Raw genomic sequence first — 18,425 nt, forward strand, 5'->3', positions numbered from 1 at the left:
GCAAAGTATACTTGAATTACTTAATATGGGGTGTTTTTCAGGACTCATTGCTAAGATCTCACTCTGTACATTTGTCTCTCTCAAATTGTATTTATTCTTGTGACTTTGCCTATCATTTTGTTGATGGTAATAGCAAAATTTCTCTTGAGTTTATTTTATATTTTTAGCTGCCTTTACTGAAAATTTCTACTTGGATATTTCACAGTCAGCAATTTTCAACTGATTTGAACAACCATCTTAAACTCTTTTGTAAACAGCTTTATTGAGGTACAATTTTTATAAAAAATTGCTCATTTAAATGTTCAGTTGATGATGTTTGTATTTCAATGTAGTCATTCCATATTTACACTCCAAGCTGCTAGCAATTATTATTATTATTATTATTATTATTATTATTATTATTGCCTTTTGCCTTTTCAAGGGCCACTTCCCGCGGCATGTGGAGGTTCCCAGGCTAGGGGTCTAATTGGAGCTGTAGACACCGGCCTACATCACAGCCACAGCAACTTGGGATCCCAGCCGCATCTGCAGCCTACAATACAGCTCACGGCAATGCCGGATCCTTAACCCACTGAGCAAGGCCAGTGATCGAACCCCATGGTTCCTAGTCGGATTCGTTAACCACTGCGCCACGACAGGAACTCTGCTGCTAGCAATTATTAACCTTTCAGACTCTGTGGTTTTTACCTTTTCTGCGCATTACTTATAAATGGAATCAATATGTATACTTTGCCTAGCTTCTTTTTCTTAGCATAATTCTTCAAGTTCATTTATGTTATAGCATATTTTAGTATTTTTTTCCTTTTTGTTGTTAAATAGTTTTCAGCAAATGAATGTTAAATGAATGAATTCAGATTTGTATTGTATGAATATACCCTGGTTTGTTTATCTATTTACCTGTTGATGGACATTTATATTGTTTCCACCATTTGGCTACCATGAATAATGTTATGAACATTTTTTTTTTAAGTTTTATTGAAGTGTAGTTGATTTTATAATGTGATAATTTCTGCTGTACAACAAAGTGATTCAGTTTTACATATACATACATCCATTATTTTTCAGATTTTTTTCTTCCCATGTGAACATTGTTGTACAAATCTTTGATCATATGTTTTCATTTCTCTTGGGTAGATACCTATGTGTAGAATTACTAAATGTACGTATAGTAAATTTATTTGTAAATTTAAGGAAAACTGCCAAACTAATTTAAAAGTGGTTGCACCATTGTACACTCTTATCAGCAACGTTTAAGGGTTCTAATTTCTCTACATCTTTGTTGACTCTTTGATTATGGCCATTGCGGTGGGTATGAAGTAATATTTCATTGTGGGCTTTTTTGTTTTGTTTTGTTTTTGCTTTTTAGGACTGCACTCATGGCATAAGGATGTTCCCAGGCTAGAGGTCGAATCAGAGCTACAGCTTCTAGCCTACAGCACAGCCCCAGCAACACATGATCTGCATCTGTGACCTACACCACAGCTCATGGCAATGCCAGATCCTTAAACCCACTGAGTGAGGCCAGGGATAGAACCTGCATCCTCATGGATACTAATCGGGTTCGTTAACCGCTGAGCCAAGAAAGGAACTCCTGTCATTGTGGTTTTAATTTATATTTTTCTAAAGCTTAATGGTGTTAAGCATTATTTCGTATACTTGTGAGTCATTTCTGTTTCTTTTTTGGTGAAATGTCTATTAGAATCTTTACCCATTTAAAATTATATTTTGTTTTTTTTTTTTAAAGGAATTATTCAGTTATAAAAGTCTGTTGCATGTATTCTGGATACAAATTCTCCGTAAAGCAGGTGATTTACACATATTTTCTCCCTGTCTGTATTTCATCTTTTTTACCTTCTTCTTTCCTCTTTCCCAGTTTCTCTGTGTCTGTTAATCTTCAACTTTGTCTGTTTTTCACATTTTTGTATTCAACTCAGCTATGCCAGATTAGCTGCCAAGTCTTACAATTTTAATTATTACAAAACCCTCATTACTAAAATAGCTACAGGAGTTCCTGTTGTGGCTCAGTGGCAATGAATCTGACTAGTATCCATGAGGATGCAGGTTTGATCCTTGGCCTTGCTCAGTGGGTTGGGGATCCAGTGTTGCCGTGAGCTGTGGTGTGGGTCTCAGACACAACTCCAATTCCATGTTGCTGTGGCTGTGGTGTAGGCCAGTAGCTGTAGCCTCGATTTGACCCCTAGTCTGGAAATTCCATATGACGTGAGTTTGGCCCTAAAAAGCAAAATAAACTAAAATAAAATAACTACAAACCTGACCTTCTTGATTCTAGGCACTTCTTTCTTTGGAACTATTACATTTTTCTCTGCTATAAATACGTAATTTTGTTTGGGGAAACTAACAAAGATTCCAAGATAAATTTTTAAATTATTTATGATGAAACTTTTGTTGTTGTTGTTGTTGTTGTTGTTATTGTTGCTATTTCTTGGGCCGCGCCCGCGGCATATGGAGGTTCCCAGGCTAGGGGTTGAATCGGAGCTGTAGCCACCGGCCTACGCCAGAGCCACAGCCACGCGGGATCCGAGCCGCGTCTGCAACCTACACCACAGCTCACGGCAACGCCGGATCGTTAACCCACTGAGCAAGGGCAGGGATCAAACCCGCAACCTCATGGTTCCTAGTCGGATTCGTTAACCACTGCGCCACGACGGCAACTCCCGAAACATTTAAAAAATGGTAAAGCAAGGGGTTCTCATTGAGGCTCAGCGGGTTACGAATCCAACTAGTATCCATGAGGATATTGGTTCAATTCCTGACCTTGCTGAGTGGGTTAAGGATTTGGCATAGCTGTGAGCTGCGGCGTAGGTCACAGATACCGCCTATATCTGAGATCTGGCATCGCTGTGGCTGTGGTGTAGGCTGGCAGCTGCTGTTCCAATTTGACTCCTAGCCTCAGAACTTTTATATGCTTGCAAATGTGGCCCTCAAAAGCAAAACAACCGCCCCCCAATAAAACCCCAAATAAAAATTGGTAAAGCAGAAAAAAATCATACAGTGAATACTTATATGCCTAATTTTTCGGTCTTTTTAGGGCTGCACCCACGGCGTATGGAGGTTCCTAAAGCTAGGGGTCGAATCAGAGCTGTAGCTGCCGGCCTCTGCCACAGCCACAGTGTAGGAGAAAATGTCCCAATAAAATGTAGAAAGGAGAGACCCCAGCCATGATGACTAAGCAAAGTCTAGCCAACTGCCCCAACCAGTCCTCCCCCATGCATCTGCTTCTGTAAATTTGTTTCTGCATCTACTACCTTGCCTGACTTCACTCCAGTCCAACTAGCCAAGCTTGGACCTGGAAGTCGTAGCCCATAAAAGCCTTGTGAAACCCTTCTTCCGGGCTCAGACTCTGGAGAGCGATCTCGTCTGAGCCCGCTGGCGTAATAAACCTGAGTTCTCCAACTCTCCGTAGTGCTCGCTTGGTTTCTCGCCGGGTAAAAGAGCTGATCCACTACGGCCACAGAGCTACTGGAGCTGGTACGCTACAGCCACGGGGCTGTCGCCAGAGCTGATAACGCTGCAGCGCAGGGCTGCTGGGTATCTGCTGTAACAACAGCAATGCGGGATTTGAGCCAAGCCTGCAACCTACACTATAGCTCACAGCAACACTGGATCCTTAATCCATTGAATGGGGCCAGGGATCGAACCTGCAGCCTCATGGTTACTAGTCAGGTTCGTTAACCACAGAGCCACGACAGGAACTCCTAGATTCAGTAATCTTTTTTTTTTTTTCCATTTATAATGATTTCTTTTTCCCATTATAGCTGGTTTACAGTGTTCTGTCAGTTTTCTACTGTACAGCAAGGTGACCCAGTTACACATACGTACATACATTCTTTTTTCTCACATTATCATGCTCTGTCATAAGTGACTAGACATAGTTCCCAGGGCTGTACAACAGGATCTCGTTGCTTATCGATTCTAAAGGCAAGGGTTTGCTTCTACTAACCCCCAATTCCCAATCCATCCCACTCCCTCCCTCTTGGCAACCACAAATCTGTTCTCCAAGTCCATGATTTTCTTTTCTGTGGAAAGGTTCATTTGTGCCATATATTAGATTCCAGATGTATGTGATATCGTATGGTATTTGTCTTTCTGACTTACTTCACTTAGTATGAGAATCTCTAGTTCCATCCAGGTTGCTGCAAATGGCATTATTTTGTTCCTTTTTATGGTGGAGTAGTATTCCATTGTGTGCATATACTACATCTTCTTAATACATTCATCTGTCGATGGACATTTGGGTTGTTTCCATGTCTTGGCTATGGTGAATAGTGCTGCAGTGAACATGTGTGTGCATGTGTCTTTTTCAAGGAAAGTTTTGTCCGGATATATGCCCAAGAGTGGGATGGCTGTGTCATATGGTAGTTCTATGTATAGTTTTCTGAGGTACCGCCATACTGTTTTCCATAGTGGTTGTACCAGTTTACATTCCCACCAACAGTACAGGAGGGTTCCCTTTTCTCCACACCCTCTCCAGCATTTGTTACTTGTGGACTTATTAATGATGCCCATTCTGACTGGTGTGAGGTGGTACCTCATGGTAGTTTTGATTTGCATTTCTCTAATAATTAGTGATGTTGAGCATTTTTTTCATGTGTTTGTTGGCCAGTAGTCTTTAATTTGCTTCATATATATGTATTTTTTTTCCTGAACAATTTTGAATTGTAGTTACTTGAAATTTTACCTTTAAAATCTTTAGCCTCTATCTCCCTCTAACCTGCCCTGGTATAGGACATTTTTTTTTATTGCTTTTTAGGGCCGCACCTGCTGCATATGAAAGTTCCCAGGCTAGGGGTCGAATCAGAGCTATAGGCACTGGCCAACCACAACCATAGCAACACAGGATCCGAGCCGTGTCTGTGACCTACACCATAGCTCATGGCAACACCCGATCCTTAACCCACTGATTGAGGCCAGGGATCAGATCTGCATCCTCATGGACGCTAGTTGGATTTGTTTCCATTGCACCACAGCAGGAGCTCCCAGGACATTCTTATATATAACGTAATGCCATCACCACACCAAACAAAACTAAGAAAAATACTGTAATGTAACCTTATACCTAGTCCATATTCACATTTTATCAGTTGTCCCCTAAATGTCTCAGGACTCTTTTTTACCTTCCTAAATCAGTACTGGGCTAATGACTCTTGTTTATTTATTAAACTTCTTAATTCTTTTAAAATCTAAAACAGCGCCTATCTCATGCCTCACTTCTTGTCTTCCCTTCTTGTGACATTGACTTAATGAAGAGACCAGGCTAGTTGTCATATAGTATGGTTTTTCTAATTTTCCCCCTATGGTGTTATTCAGTATGGACCCTAGTATGTTTTTATTATCTTTTTTATGGTTAAAAATGTAAAATATACCCATTGTGGCCAATGTAGAAAATACTGCATAAAGTGCATAAACACTTCACAATCTGCTCACCTAGAAATGACTACAGTTAACACTGTGGTATTTTTGTTATAGCTTTTTAAAATTCAGATTTAAAAAGTAGATCAGCCTCATTAACTTCTCTTTGAACATAATTTTAAATGGGATATGTGTTGTTACAGTTGAACTCATGTTTACTTAAATTTTCCAGTGTTGCTGAACATTTTATGTTCTTTTTGGCTTTTCACTATTATAAATTAAACTACGATGAACAGTCTTTTGAATAAAGATTTGATTAGTATATTTCTGATTTTTTTCTTGTAGATTCTTACAAGTAGAATTATTGGGTTAAAAATATATGAACTTCAGGCGTTCTCATCATGGCGCAGTGGTTAACGAATCCGAATAGGAACCATGAGGTTGAGGGTTCGATCCCTGCCCTTGCTCAGTGGGTTAGGAATCCAGTGTTGCCGTGAGCTGTGGTGTAGGTTGCATACATGGCTTGGATCCCGCGTTGCTGGCTCTGGCATAGGCCGGCGGCTACAGCTCTGATTAGACCCCTAGCCTGGGAATCTCCATATGCCGAGGGAGCAGCCCTAGAAATGGCAAAAAGACAAAAAATAAAATAAAATATGTGAACTTTAAAGGCTTTTAAATTGTTTTTCATAAAGAAAGCAATTCCGTTATTTGTTTTCCTATCAGCAGTGTATAAGAACATCTTTCTTTACACTCTCTTGTTATAGTGAGCATTATTCATTTATTTATTTATTTGGTAACCTGATGGGGATAAGAAGTGTGTTTCAACATTGTTTTAAAGGTTTTAAAGGGTCTAATCTTTTACCATATGAGTTCAAATTAGTCTTGGAGTATTTTCTAGTTGTAATTAAGCTATGCTATACTGATTCAGTCTCTTTCCATCCCCGTCTCCTCCGTATATCCACTCTCTGCTTGTGTTTATTTCCTTTGTCTTAAGACACAACATACTTCTCTAGTAATACTGCTGTCCTCTCCATTGCCTTGCTTTTACAGACTTTGTCTGCCCTCTGAGTTCTAGCACAAGTCGCAGTGTTTTAGTTTTCTACCTTTCATTGATTCTTCCTCTCTTTTGATTTTCTATAGCCCTTCAGTGTATACCATACCATTTGGTACCAAGTCAAATTTAATTTAAATGTTGTATATATCACTAATGCATTATATAATGTGATTTCTTTAATCTGAATCTTCCTTTTCCTGATAATTTAGAATACTATCACACTTACTGTTTTAGTAGAAATATCACTTTCATTATCATTTTGCATCCAGAAACTTTTAAACACTCTTTTGCCTCCAGTCTCTTAAAACCCCTTCACATTTTCCCCATAGGACTTCATGTTGAGACATCTAGTCTCTTGGGGACTTTTAAAAAAAAAATTTAGTTATGTCAGCGATTTTTCCTATAAGATCTTTTTTAACTTTACTTTTTTTTTTTGGTCTTTTTTTTTGCCTTTTCTAGGGCTGCTCCCACAGCATATGGAGGTTCCTAGGCTAGGGGTCGAATCAGAGCTGTAGCCGCTGGCCTATGCCAGAGCCACAGCAACGCGGGATCTGAGCCTCGTCTGCAACCTACACCACAGCTCACGGCAACGCTGGATCTTTAACCCACTGAGTAAGGCCAGGGACCGAACCCGCAACCTCATGGTTCCTATTCGGATTCGTTAACCACTGCACCACGAAGGAAACTCCTTTTTTAACTTTAGATTTGAGAAACTTAGCATCTATCTTACACCAGCTTTGAGGGAGAAATAGATTGAACATTATAAGACCAGGTTGTGTTTCACTTATGAACTTTCTTTTACTATTTTCATGGTAAGTAGAATTACCATTGAGTAATGTATTTCCCTATAAATGCTGTATTTTTTTTTTTTTTTTTTTGTCTTTTTGTCTTTTTGCCATTTCTTGGGCCGCTCACGCGGCATATGGAGGTTCCCAGACTAGGGGTTGAATCGGAGCTGTAACTGCCAGCCTACGCCAGAGCCACAGCAACTCGGGATCTGAGCTGCGTCTGTGACCCACACCACAGCTCACGGCAATGCCAGATCGTTAACCCACTGAGCAAGGGTAGGGATCAAACCCGCAACCTCATGGTTCCTAGTCGGATTCGTTAACCACTGCGCCACGACGGGAACTCCCCTGTAACCTACTTTTAAGACTACATATGAGTATGGGTGTTTTTGTTTTGTTTTGTTTTTGTTTTTTTTGGGGGGAGCTGTATCCACGGCATGTGGAAGTTCTGGATTGGGCTGGGGTGGAACTCAAGCCACAGCAGTAACCTAAGCCTTAGCAGCGACAATACTAAATCCTTAAATGCTAGGTTACCAGGGAACTCCTTTTTTTTTTTTTTTGACTGTGATCTTTAAAAAAAAATTTATTGTGGTAAAAAACACTTAACATGATATTACCTACCTGACAGATTTTTAAGTGTACAATATTGTTAACTGTAGATACTATGTTGTACAGCAGATCTCTAGAATGATTTCATCTTGTATGACTTAATCTTTATACCCATTGATTAGCAACTTCTTATCACCAAATTTACATATATATGAGTAATATTTTTAATGTAAGGAATTTAGTTCACATTTAAAGTGACTGCAGGGAGTTCCCATTGTGGCTCAGTGGGTTATGAACCCGACTAGTATCCATGAGGATGCAGGTTTGATCCCTGGCCTTGCTCAGTGGGTTAATGATTCAATGTTGCTATGGCTGTGGTGTAGGCTGGCAGCTGCATCTTCGATTCTACTTCAGCCTGGGAATGTCCATATATTGCAGGTGCAGCCCTAAAAAAAAAAAAAAAAAAAAAAGTGACTGTAAATAGTAATATGAACGTAATATTAAGAGGTATCATTTTCCTTCATTTTTTTAACAGGGTCAGCATATTTCATTAGCACCCATTCACAAGCTTGAAGAAGCTCTCTATGAATACCAACCACTGCAAATAGAGACATGTGGACCACAAGTTCCTGAGCTTGAGATGCTAGGAAGGCTTGGGTAAGTGTCCAGAAGAACTTCTCATTGAGGAGCTGATGTTTAGAGCTTTAGTGTTACTTTTTTAAAAATTGTTACTGTTTTTAACTGACACCTTAGCATTCTTAGATTTTTGAGTTTACATAACTTTACTCTTTTTAAAAATTTAATGCTAAGTTAATACATTATTTTTTCCTATGGTCTTTTTAGGTCTTTTGAGATTCAGATTGGATCATATTATTTAACTTTTAAGGCAGCCTTACTGAAGTAACTGTTCATTTTTAGCTCACTGTGTATTTTTTTCTTTAGAAGTAGAGTTATAATGTAGTCAGTAGTAAGCCAGTGAAAATGGAGTTGAGCTCCTTGCCATGAAAAAGGATAGATTTAACTCACTGTGTGCTGTGTACAGTAAAATTATGAGAAATAAACCACAAAATATATATTTTGTCAAACAGTATAATGTAGGTTTGGCCTGGTGTCTCAAAAGCTATAATATACAACCATTTTGGAAATGAACCTAGGATTGTGGCTTTTGTGAGCGATGATTACATTCTGTGGTAGGGGAACAAATAGGTATTTTTGTACTTGAAAAGTGCAGGCACAAACTTTGTTGAATGGAGTAAATAATATCCTGATCAATATCTCAATCTAAACTATTTAATGAAAAGATGATCTAGAAATAGTTGTTTCTTACCAAAGTAAAATAAAGTAAAAAATATTATGCGAAAAGAAAATAATGGATATAGTGAAACTAAGTAATAAAAAAGTAAGTTAAAAAAGGCCCCAACAACAGAAATAAGATAGATGAAACAAGTTATAAAACCTACATGTGTTCTCAGAACCAAAACTGCAACCTTGAACATAATGTGTACCATTTTACATATAAATATGGAGGCCCCAAGGTCAAATTACTGTTAAAATAATAGATAATTCCTAGATCTTAAGATTTACTTTAGTTTTATCTTCTTTTAAAACTCCTGCAATCTCCCAAATGTGAATCTGTGGGAAAGTGAAATAAAACCTAAAACCCTTTTTGAGTTTGAGGTAACAAATTACCAAATAACTGGGCTAAATACTAAAATTGAAGCTTGAAAAGACTGGCAGTGTTGGGTTTTATGATGTAAAATAGTTATAATTGATATAGACATTGATTTCTTATCTCTTACTGGGCTAGCAAGGGTCAGATTTCTGTATCTCTAAAATAAGCTTTCTTAAAATCTTTATTTTTAATCTTGGTGAAGATAAAATACTTAAGATAGATAGTACTTCTCTGTTACAGTTGCCTTTTTAAATAATTTTAGCATCAGAATTACATTTGAAAGACTATGGAAATGGCCATGAATAATAACACAAAATTAAAATGTACAATAGCTAGTATAAAGAATAAGAAGATGAAAAAACTTTACTATTATAATGTTCTTAGACACATTAAGAAGTGGTATTATAGTATTTGGAGATGTTGGTATAGTAGTATTTGGAGATGTTTACTCTAAACCCTAGAGCAACAACTAAAAATGTAAAACAAAGAGGGATAGTCTGTAAGCCCATAGCAGAGAAAACAGTGAGATCATTAAAAATACTTTGTTAACGAAAAGGAGGGCAGAAAGAGAGAGGAGCAAAAATAAATGGTATAATTAAGGGAACAAATAGCATGGTAGTAGATTTTATCTTTTTTTTTTTTTTTTTTTTTTTTGCCATTTCTTGGGCCACTCCTGCGGCACATGGAGTTTCCCAGGCTAGGGGTCCAATTGGAGCTGTAGCCACCGGCCTACACCAGAGCCACAGCAATGTGGGATCCGAGCCACGTCTGCAACCTACGCCACAGCCCACGGCAACGCCGGGTCCTCAACCCACTGAGCAAGGCCAGGGACCGAACCCGCAACCTCATGGTTCCTAGTCGGATTCGTTAACCACTGTGCCACGACGGGAACTCCAGATTTTATCTTAACTGTATCAGTAATTACATTAAATGTAAATGTTCTAAACTAGCACTATCCAGTAAAGCTTTTTGAGTTAGGAATATTCTATGTCTGTGCTGTCCGGTAGAGCAGCCACCAGTTGCATGTTTCTACTGGGCACTTGAATGTGCTTAGTGCAAGTGAAGAATTCTGTTTTAAATTTATTCAATTTAATTTAAATAACTACATATGGTTAGTGCTAACATATTTGATAGCATAGGTCTAAATATTCCAAAAAATAGGCAGAAATTGCCAGATTGGGTTAAAAAAGCAAGATTTATTATGTTTTCTACAATAACCTGACATTATGTATAAAGATATAGTTTCTCTGAGCTTTAAAAATTTCTCTGAAATCTTAGCTTTTTAATTTGTTTTTATTTTATAAATAACCAGTATCTCTTCACAGATTTCTTCTGCCCCATTTTCTTGGTTTTCATTCTGACACTCTGATGATGTTGTTTTACAGTTCTTGGATGCTCTGTTTTGTGCTTTTTAATCTTTTTCTTGAGTTTGTGTTTCAAAAGTTTGAGTAATTCCTATTGTCCTATTCTCATAGATAACTTATCTTCTGTGTCCCCTCTGCTGAGAAGTCCATCAAAAGAATTCTTTCTGATATTGCAGTTTCATTTCTAGCATTTCCATTTTGCTCCTTTTTGTTGTAATTGCATCTGCTGAAATTCTCTGTCTATGCATAGTATCTACTCTTTCCACTTAATCCTTCAGCTTATTAATCGTTTTATTTTCAAGTGCCTCTTTGATAGTTCTCTCATCTCTAGGTCTGGTTCTGTGAACTATTTTACAACTTGATAATAGACGTGTTTTCCTGCTTTCTTGTGTTTATTGTGATTTTTGTTTGAATATTGGACATTCTGTGCAACAGAACAGTAGAGACTGAGATAAATAATATTTGTGGCTGGAAATATTGATGTCCCTTTTCCTGTTAGGCGATTAGTGTAGGGCGTTGAGTATCAAGTCTGTAGTTTTATCTTATTTTGGGTTTTGTTGTTGCTAAGGTTACTTACTGTCAGTATATCTCAGGCTTCAAATTCTTCCAGCCATGGTCTCTTGCTACTTTGTGTCTAGTAGGAGGCCTGGAGTGCTGGAGGAATTTTCTTAGTCTTCTTACTTTCAGCAGACTTTGCAAGCGTGAGCCACAGAGAGGTCTTCTCTCTCAGTGCCCCTCCTCAACAATAGACTTCTCTTGCTTTTTCCTTGGAGTCAGTCCTATGGTGGGAGCCAGGGGGTTTCTTAGTTCTGTTCCACTCTTACTCTTAGGAGGTTCTCTGTGCCAGAGTCTTAGAATAGTGCCTTCTCAGCATACAACAATAGTGCCGCCTTCCCCAGAGGATGACAACTCCTGTCTCCTACTTCAGAATGTGGGTAGGTTTGCTATTCCTCTCCCAGCCCTGAAGCTGAGCTAAGTCTTGGTGGGGATGGGAGGTCTTGGGTATAAGACAGTTTCTTGCCCCTCCTTCACCCTCTGTTGTGCATCAGTACCTTAGTTTAGGTAAGAATGGGTTTCCTGCCTTTCCTCAGTGGATGAAGGATTTTGTCTCTTTCAGTATAGGGTTAGGGACAGTGGCAGTAGATTTTCTCCTCCTCCTCCAGTGGCACCCAACCTTTGCCCTCCTCTAGCAGCTGAGTCCTGGCTATTTGTTTGTTTGTTTGTTTGTTTTAATGGTTTATTTCTTCCTGCATGTTAAGTTTTTGATGATTTTTATTAGGTCTCTTCGATGGAATATCCTCCCCATCCTTTTTATTTAATCTGTTGTGGTGGTGATGCTGCTGTATGTGTGTATGTGAATATTTAACCCTGTTGGAATTCTATGTAAAACAGATGTAGCTTGAAGTTCCCGTTGTGGCACAGTGGAAAGGTATCTGACTAGTATCCATGAGGATGTGGGTTCGATTCCTGTCCTCGCTTATTGAGTCAGGGATCTGGCATTGCCGTGAGCTGTGGTATAGGTCTTAGATTTGGCTCAAATCCCACGTTGCTGTGGCTGTTGTGTAGGCTGTCAGCTGTAGCTTGGATTTGACCCCTACCTTGGGAACTTCCATATGCTGTGAGTATGGCCCCCCAAAAAAGCGAGAGAGAGAGAGAGAGAGAGAGAGAGAATTAGCTTGATTGATGGGATTTTTTTCTTGTTATTTTAAGTAAATTTTTTTTAATAATTTTTTTTTTTATTTTCCCACTGTACAGCAAGGGGGTCAGTTTATCCTTCCATGTATACATTACAATTACATTTTTCCCCCACCCTTTCTTCTGTTGCTACATGAGTATCTAGACAAAGTTCTCAATGCTATTCAGCAGGATCTCCTTGTAAATCTAATCTAAGTTGTGTCTGATAAACCCAAGCTCCCGATCCCTCCCACTCCCTCCCTCTCCCCCCAGGCAGCCACAAGTCTCTTCTCCAAGTCCATGATTTTCTTTTCTGAGGAGATGTTCATTTGTGCTGGATATTAGATTCCAGTTATAAGTGATATCATATGGTATTTGTCTTTGTCTTTCTGGCTCATTTCACTCAGTATGAGAGTTTCTAGTTCCATCCATGTTGCTGCAAATGGCATTATGTCATTCCTTTTGATGGCTGATTAGTATTCCATTGTGTATATATACCACATCTTCCGAATCCAATCATCTGTGGATGGACATTTGGGTTGTTTCCATGTCCTGGCTATTGTGAATAGGGCTGCAATGAACATGCGGGTGCACGTGTCTCTTTTAAGTAGAGTTTTGTCCGGATAGATGCCCAAGAGTGGGATTGTGGGGTCATATGGAAGTTCTGTGTATAGATTTCTAAGGTGTCTCCAAACTGTTCTCCATAGTGGCTGTACCAGTTGACATTCCCACCAACAGTGCAGGAGGGTTCCCTTTTCTCCACAGCCCCTCCAGCCCTTGTTATTTGTGGATTTATTAATGATGGCCATTCTGACTGGTGTGAGGTGATATCTCATGGTAGTTTTGATTTGCATTTCTCTTATAATCAGCGATGTTGAGCATTTTTTCCTGTGTTTGTTGGCCATCTGTATATCTTCTTTGGAGAAATGTCTATTCAGGTCTTTTGCCCATTTTTCCATTGATTGATTGGTGTTTTTGCTGTTGGTTTGTATAAGTTGTTTATATATTCTAGAGATTAAGCCCTTGTCAGTTGCATCATTTGAAACAATTTTCTCCCATTCTGAAAGTTGTCTTTTTGTTTGCTTTTGGGTTTCCTTTGCTGTGCAAAAGCTTTTCAGTTTGATGAGGTCCCATGGGTTTATTTTTGCTCTAATTTCTATTGCTTTGGGAGACTGACCTGATGTTGATGTTCATGATGTTGATGTCAGAGAGTGTTTTGCCTATGTTTTCTTCTAGGAGTTCGATGGTGTCCTGTCGTATATTTAAGTCTTTCAGCCATTTGGAGTTTATTTTTGTGCATGGTGTGAGGATGTGTTCTAGTTTCATTGCTTTGCATGCTGCTGTCCAGGTTTCCCAGCAATGCTTGCTGAATAGACTTTCCTTTTCCCATTTTATGTTCTTGCCTCCCTTGTCAAAGATTAATTGAACAAAGGTGTCAGGGTTTATTTCCGGATTCTCTATTCTGTTCCATTGGTCTGTGTGTCTGTTTTGGTACCAGTACCACACTGTTTTGATGACTGTGGCTTTGTAGTATTTCTTGAAGTCTGGGAGAGTTATGCCTCCTGCTTGGTTTTTGTTTCTCAGGATTGCTTTGGCGATTCTGGGTCTTTTGTGGTTCCATATAAATGTTTGGATTGTTTGTTCTAGTTCTGTGAAAAATGTCATGGGTAATTTGATAGGGATTGCATTGAATCTGTAGAGTGCTTTGGGTAGTATGGCCATTTTTACAGTATTGATTTTTCCAATCCATGAACATGGAATATCTTTCCATTTCTTTACATCTTCTTTGATTTCTTTGATTAAAGTTTTATAGTTCTCGGCATATAGGTCCTTTACCTCCTTGGTCAGGCGTATTCCGAGGTATTTGATTTTGTGAGGTGCAATTTTAAAAGGTATCGTATTTTTGTATTCCTTTTCTAATGTTTCATTGCTGGTATAGAAATGCAACTGACTTCTGAGTGTTAATCTTATATCCTGCTACTTTGCTGAATTTATTAATCAGTTCAAGGAGTTTTGGGGTTGAGTCCTTAGGGTTTTCTATGTATAGTATCATGTCATCTACATACAGTGACAGTTTTATCTCTTCTCTTCCTATATGGATGCCTTTGATTTCTTTTGTTTGTCTAATTGCTGTGGCCAGGACTTCCAAAACTATGTTGAAGAGCAGTGGTGAGAGTGGGCATCCCTGTCTTGTTCCAGATTGGAGTGAGAAGGCTTTCAGTTTTTCCCCATTGAGGATTATATTTGCTGTGGGTTTATCACAAATGGCTTTGATTATATTCAGGAATGTTCCCTCTATACCCACTTTGGCGAGGGTCTTGATCATGAATGGATGTTGGACTTTGTCAAATGCTTTTTCTGCGTCTATTGAGATGATCATATGGTTTTTGACTTTTCTTTTGTTAATGTGGTGTATGATGCTGATTGATTTGCGTATGTTGAACCATCCTTGTGAACCTGGGATGAACCCAACCTGGTCATGGTGTATATAATTTTTTTGGTATGTTGTTGGATTCGGTTGGCTAAGATTTTGTTGAGAATTTTTGCATCTATATTCATCAATGATATTGGCCGATAGTTTTCTTTTTTGGTGGTATCTCTGCCTGGTTTTGGAATAAGGGTGATGGTGGCCTCATAGAATGTCTTTGGGAGTATTCCTTCTTCTTCAACCTTTTGAAAGAGTTTAAGGAGGATGGGCACCAATTCCTCTTTATATGTTTGATAAAATTCGCCTGTGAAGCCATCTGGTCCTGGATTTTTATTTGTAGGGAGTGATTTTATGACCTCTTCAATTTCATTTCTAGTGATGGGTCTGTTCAGTTGGTCTGTTTCTGCTTGATTCAGTTTTGGCAGGCTGTAAGATTCTAGAAAACTGTCCATTTCTTCCAGATTGTCAAACTTGTTGCCGTATTGTTGTTCATGGTATTCTCTTATGGTTTTTTGTCTTTTTTTTTTTTTTTTTTTTTTAAGGGCTACACCCGCGGCATATGGAGGTTCCCAGGCTAGGGGTCCAATTGGAGCTACAGCTGCAGCAACATCAGCCCAGCCATGTCTGCGACCTACACCACAGCTCACAGCAACACTGGATCCTTAACCCACCGAGGAGGCCAAGGATCGAACCGTCAACCTCATGGTTTCTAGTCGGATTCATTTCCACTGTGCCACAACAGGAACACCTTAAGTAAAATTTTTAAATTGAGTAAACTTTGGCATCACCTTTGATTGTTTAGAGTCCTTTTAGGTTTCCTTCTGTCTTTATGACGATTATGGTTTGAATTTTAAAATGTAGGGTAACTGCTTTTTAGATAAGGTGTAAGCATAGTATTTTTTATTTTCCCCAAGTTTTTCATACCTAAAATCTTATTTGAACCTAAAAAAGGATACTGGATCATGGCTTTATCTTGTCTTAGTAGTTGAGGGGCTTTCATTAATTATTGATTATTTAGAGTACGATTAGTTCCAGAATTCTAGGAGCATACCTTTATCTTTCTCAACAAAGACTATACTATGTATTCCATATACACAACAGTTAAGAAGATGGATTGTTCTGATTACAAGTAATCTTGTGTGTATTTCAAGCACTAGAACTTGAAGTCTCTTTCAGCGTCCTGTGGCTAAGTAGTGGAGGAATTTCTAGATCATCAGTAGTGATGTCAGAATTGTAAAGGAACGTTGACTTTTTCTTGATGTAGAAAGTATCCACCAAAATAGAATGTACCTCACAGCTTCATTCTCTTCAGCCTTTTATCTTAAGAAAGGGATGGAATTACACAGACAGTTTTCCTTTTTGTCCAGGGTTAGCTCAGGTGGTCTCTTTGGTGATATGTTATGACTTCATAATTAAACATTAGCCAAAATAAATCTTTTTTTTTTTTGTCTTTTTTTTGCTATTTCTTTGGGCTGCTCCCGTGGCATATGGAGGTTCCCAAGCTAGGGGTCGAATCGGAGCTGTAGCCACTGGCCTACGCCAGAGCCACAGCAACGCGGATCTGAGCCACATCTACAAGCTACACCACAGCTCATGGCAACGCCGGATCGTTAACCCACTGAGCAAGGGCAGGGACCGAACCCGCAACGTCATGGTTCCTAGTCGGATTCGTTAACTACTGTGCCACGACAGGAACTCCCAAAATAAATCTTAAATTGATTTCTCTTATTACTAGTTCATTTTCTTTTCTGGAATTACTATTTGAAGTATACCCTTTCTTACTGTTTTAAAGATTATTCTAGATCTAGGACTATATTTTTACATAATCTAATTTTCAGAAACATGTACAAGGAAACTAAAGAAGCCACTCTGTGAAGTGACTTTTCAAAGAACATTGCGATATCTACAAAGGTACTGCTCTTAGGGTATAGGGAATATAAACTTCAGCTGACTTAATGAATAGTTACATATCTAGTCTAAGAGTTATCTGTATCTCTGTTAGAAGATTTCATCTAAAAGCCTCAGTTGAGCTCTCTCCGTTCCCGTAAAACTCTAGCTGTCCAGCTTTTACTCCTCTCTCTCTCTCTTCTTCTGTTACAACAAATTTGCATTTTATATCATGTTATCCTACAGAGGAAGCAATTTTTTTAGAGGCAAATAGAGAAGAAATTAGCTACTTCCTGTCCATGTCTGCATTGAAATCTGTATGACGTGAAATTAAGAATAATACACATTGTAGCTTTTCTTCAGTTGGTGCAAAACTATGGATGCAGGCACTTTCAAAATAGTTTTTATTATATATTTTTGGGAGTCTGTGGCATAAGGTCTTTATTATATATTTTTGGGAGTTTGTGGCATAAGGAGTCTGTGACATTGTGTCTCCAAAGAAGTACATTTTTGTCCTCCTATATAGCTTAGATAAAGGATGAAATCAGAAATACATTGCCACGAGATTTTAGGTGGTTTTTACTGGGATATTTTCTAAAGTTAGTTAAACTTGAGAAGTAGATGAAGAATAAATGACAATTTTTCATTCAAGAGGGTATTATGAATATATAATAACAGTTCAGATTACATTGGCAGTACTCTCCTGGTTTGCTCAAGGCAATGTGTAAACATGTTTTATTAATTCCATGCCAGTGGGAGCAAGCGTTGGGAAAATTTAACTGCTAATTGAAATTCCCCAGATTGCAGCTGTAGTGATTAGTTTAGAAAAGTCTCACTGATTGGCATTGTGAGACAGTGTTTTTTAATAATGAACTGGCTTTCTAGTTAATATTTTACCACCTTCCACCCAAAGAAGAGTATTTCCCTTAACTATCTGATATGAATTACAAGCATTTATCAGTTTTATTCATCAATTTCAAATTAGTCAGATATCACTATTTTAAATATATGTGATTTCTTTAATATTAGCTACTGTTCATGTACCTATTACAGAAATAAAGAAAAACTGTTGTTTCATGAAAAGCTATGATCTTTAAGATGTATATTTTTCAATTTTTCTTATTTGTGAGTTTAAATGAAACCATTTGCTACCAATTTCTGTAGAATAAAATTTTAATCTTCATTTCTTTAGAACATTTTTGCATTTTTTTTTGTGGTAGAGAGTTGTAGCCAGCTGCATTTCTGTCTTTTCCAGTAACATAACTAATGTAAGTTCTGTGCTGTCAGTTATGATAACTTTAAAAAACTGCGATAATTTAATATTGAGGCCTTTCTAACCAGTTGATAAGATTAGCTATTATTATGAAAACAGTAATGAAAAAAAATTGAGGTAGTAATCATAGTATGGGTTAACTCAGTTAACTGGAACCTGATGATAATCAGAAGAAAGTTTCTTGTTTGCTCTCCATCAACACCTACCAATTTTGGTTCCTTGTATGGCCATAGACTACATTGATAAAGACCAAATTGCTGAACAGAGGTAACTGACCTGTTCCAAATCCATTATTGTTGTTAGCAAGACAATTAAAATGTTCATTCTTGAGAGAGTAGAATAGGGTATAGTTCCCCTAAAATAGAA

The 18,425-nt window shown here is 38.2% G+C and overlaps 1 protein-coding gene across 5 annotated transcripts in view; it reads left to right on the plus strand.

Annotated features, from left to right (window-relative positions):
• Window positions 1–18,425, plus strand: part of MNAT1 (menage a trois homolog 1, cyclin H assembly factor (Xenopus laevis)) — a 217,802-nt gene that overhangs the window by 110,318 nt on the left and 89,059 nt on the right. For 3 of the 5 annotated variants that reach the window (XM_021064622.1, XM_021064673.1, NM_001166316.1), the window contains exon 7: window positions 8,297–8,418. In XM_021064622.1, the coding sequence (XP_020920281.1) occupies window positions 8,297–8,418 (122 nt within the window). Of the gene's footprint in view, window positions 1–1,744; window positions 1,806–8,296; window positions 8,419–18,425 lie in introns of all 5 variants that reach the window. The other 2 variants (XR_002336329.1, XR_002336325.1) reach the window with 1 other exon arrangement.

This window comes from Sus scrofa, chromosome 1 (assembly GCF_000003025.6).
Source record: "Sus scrofa isolate TJ Tabasco breed Duroc chromosome 1, Sscrofa11.1, whole genome shotgun sequence".
NCBI classification, from domain to species: Eukaryota; Metazoa; Chordata; class Mammalia; order Artiodactyla; family Suidae; genus Sus; species Sus scrofa.